Below are 1,945 nucleotides of genomic sequence, written 5' to 3' on the forward strand. Positions count from 1 at the left end.
CCCCTAATATAATCTAAACAGTCCAACCAGCATAATTCCCCTAATATAATCTAAACAGTCCAACCAGCATAATTCCCCTAATATAATCTAAACAGTCCAACCAGCATAATTCCCCTAATATAATCTAAACAGACCAACCAGCATAATTTCCCAAGTAGAACCTAAACATTCCAACCAGCATAATTTCCCAAGTAGAACCTAAACATTCCAACCAGCATAATTCCCCTAATATAATCTAAACATTTCAACCAGCATAATTCCCCTAATATAATATAAACATTCCAACCAGCATAATTCCTCTATCAGAATCTAAACATTCCAACCAGCATAATTTTCCTATTGGTATCGGAATCTAAACTATCCAACCAGCATAATTCATGAAGAACTGATGAAGACTTGTAACAGCAGAATTATTTTTTCCAACACATTCAACTTATAAAAACTTCCTGAATATTCATGCTTCTGGTCAATAGTGCTAGTTCAAATAAACCAACGGATGTTTTTTGTTACTGTAGGTTCATCCTTATGTTCTTTACTTACAATAGGTTTTTTCAAAGGATTAAGATGAGAATTTAATGTCTTGATATTTTCACTAGTTAAGTCCTTTAATACTGCAGATTGTTAAATCAATGCTATCTTCATAGATAATTAAATGGTGGTTGGTTTACACGAAGCATTCATGTTTACTAGAATGTTGAAATAGAAATTAAATTTTAGACTAATGTTATTGAATAAGATTGTTTAATGGCTTAAACATTTGACCATTTTAACAAATTCTCTAAACTAAAATATATATTTTTATCAAGTGTTCTTTCTGCCTGTAATAACTAGACAAGATATATTAAGTTTTGATGTCAGTACCTTGAATATGGCTTACCGCTTTATTTTCGTGTTTATTCATCAATTCTTTTAAAGCCAATAACAAAGGATGCATTATAATCTTTTCTACTTTATTTCCTGTTCCTTGGAGTTAAACTTTTGAATACATTACCTTTTTTTTTTTCTTTAAAGAAACTCTGAGTAGTGGAAAATTAAAGACGACCATTGAAGATCCACCAATGCAATGGTTTTTCAATCCAAAAATTTTAACAAAAAAATGCAAATGTTTAGCTTAACATCTAAAGAAAATTTTTTGTAGTTGCAGTAGTTTTTTAAATTACAAAAAAGGGGTATTTGTGTGTGTGTGTGTAAACTTTGAGATGACAAGTGTGTTCTGATTTGGAATCTTTCATTAAAAACTGAATTCTTTGTGTCCTTCTCTAGTCTGCGAGTGACCATGTCTGTCTATCCTTTACCATCCATCTGTGCCCATGACCAAATCAGTGATTGGTTTGACAGTTTAGCCGAGTGTCTTCACTGGAACGTGCGTAAGAAACAACGGCAGTTTGACGAGTACTCTGACCTTATCCACAGCTCTAGCAATGACACGATAGATTCCTTGGACAGATCCGATCAAATAGACAGTGAGGTAAGTAACAAGAAAGATCTCAAAGCGTGTTAAAAAAATGTACATAAAGTAGCAAAAAAAAAACAATCGGTGAAGATACTGACCCTGTGTTATAGACTTTTGTATTAAGCTTAGCAAGAGTTCATTGTGACCAAGACAGTCTCTAGGAATTCTGTAGTGTGTGCTGTCTTGTCCTCTTTGTTACAGAAAGTTATATCTGTCACACAACATTTATTTTTCTATCTAGGTCTAATTGCCCAAGGAGCTACGACCATTTTTCACTACATCTACAGAAAGTTATATCTGTCACACAACATTTATTTTTCTATCTAGGTCTAATTGCCCAAGGAGCTACGACCATTTTTCACTACATCTACAGAAAGTTATATCTGTCACACAACATTTATTTTTCTATCTAGGTCTAATTGCCCAAGGAGCTACGACCATTTTTCACTACATCTACAGAAAGTTATATCTGTCACACAACATTTATTTTTC

General features: G+C 33.0%; 1 protein-coding gene across 1 annotated transcript in view; it reads left to right on the plus strand.

The window, feature by feature from the left end:
* The window catches only part of LOC106474023 (NAD kinase-like), an 11,914-nt gene extending 9,976 nt beyond the window's left edge, over nucleotides 1-1,938 (plus strand). The window contains exons 9-10 of the mRNA XM_022402405.1: nucleotides 1,264-1,468; nucleotides 1,695-1,938. Of these exons, the coding sequence (XP_022258113.1) occupies nucleotides 1,264-1,468; nucleotides 1,695-1,700 (211 nt within the window). The 3' untranslated portion in view covers nucleotides 1,701-1,938. The remainder of the gene's footprint in view (nucleotides 1-1,263; nucleotides 1,469-1,694) is intronic.
* Nucleotides 1,939-1,945: the final 7 nt, after the last annotated feature.

This window comes from Limulus polyphemus, unplaced genomic scaffold, assembly GCF_000517525.1.
Source record: "Limulus polyphemus unplaced genomic scaffold, Limulus_polyphemus-2.1.2 Scaffold6733, whole genome shotgun sequence".
Lineage (NCBI taxonomy): Eukaryota > Metazoa > Arthropoda > Merostomata > Xiphosura > Limulidae > Limulus > Limulus polyphemus.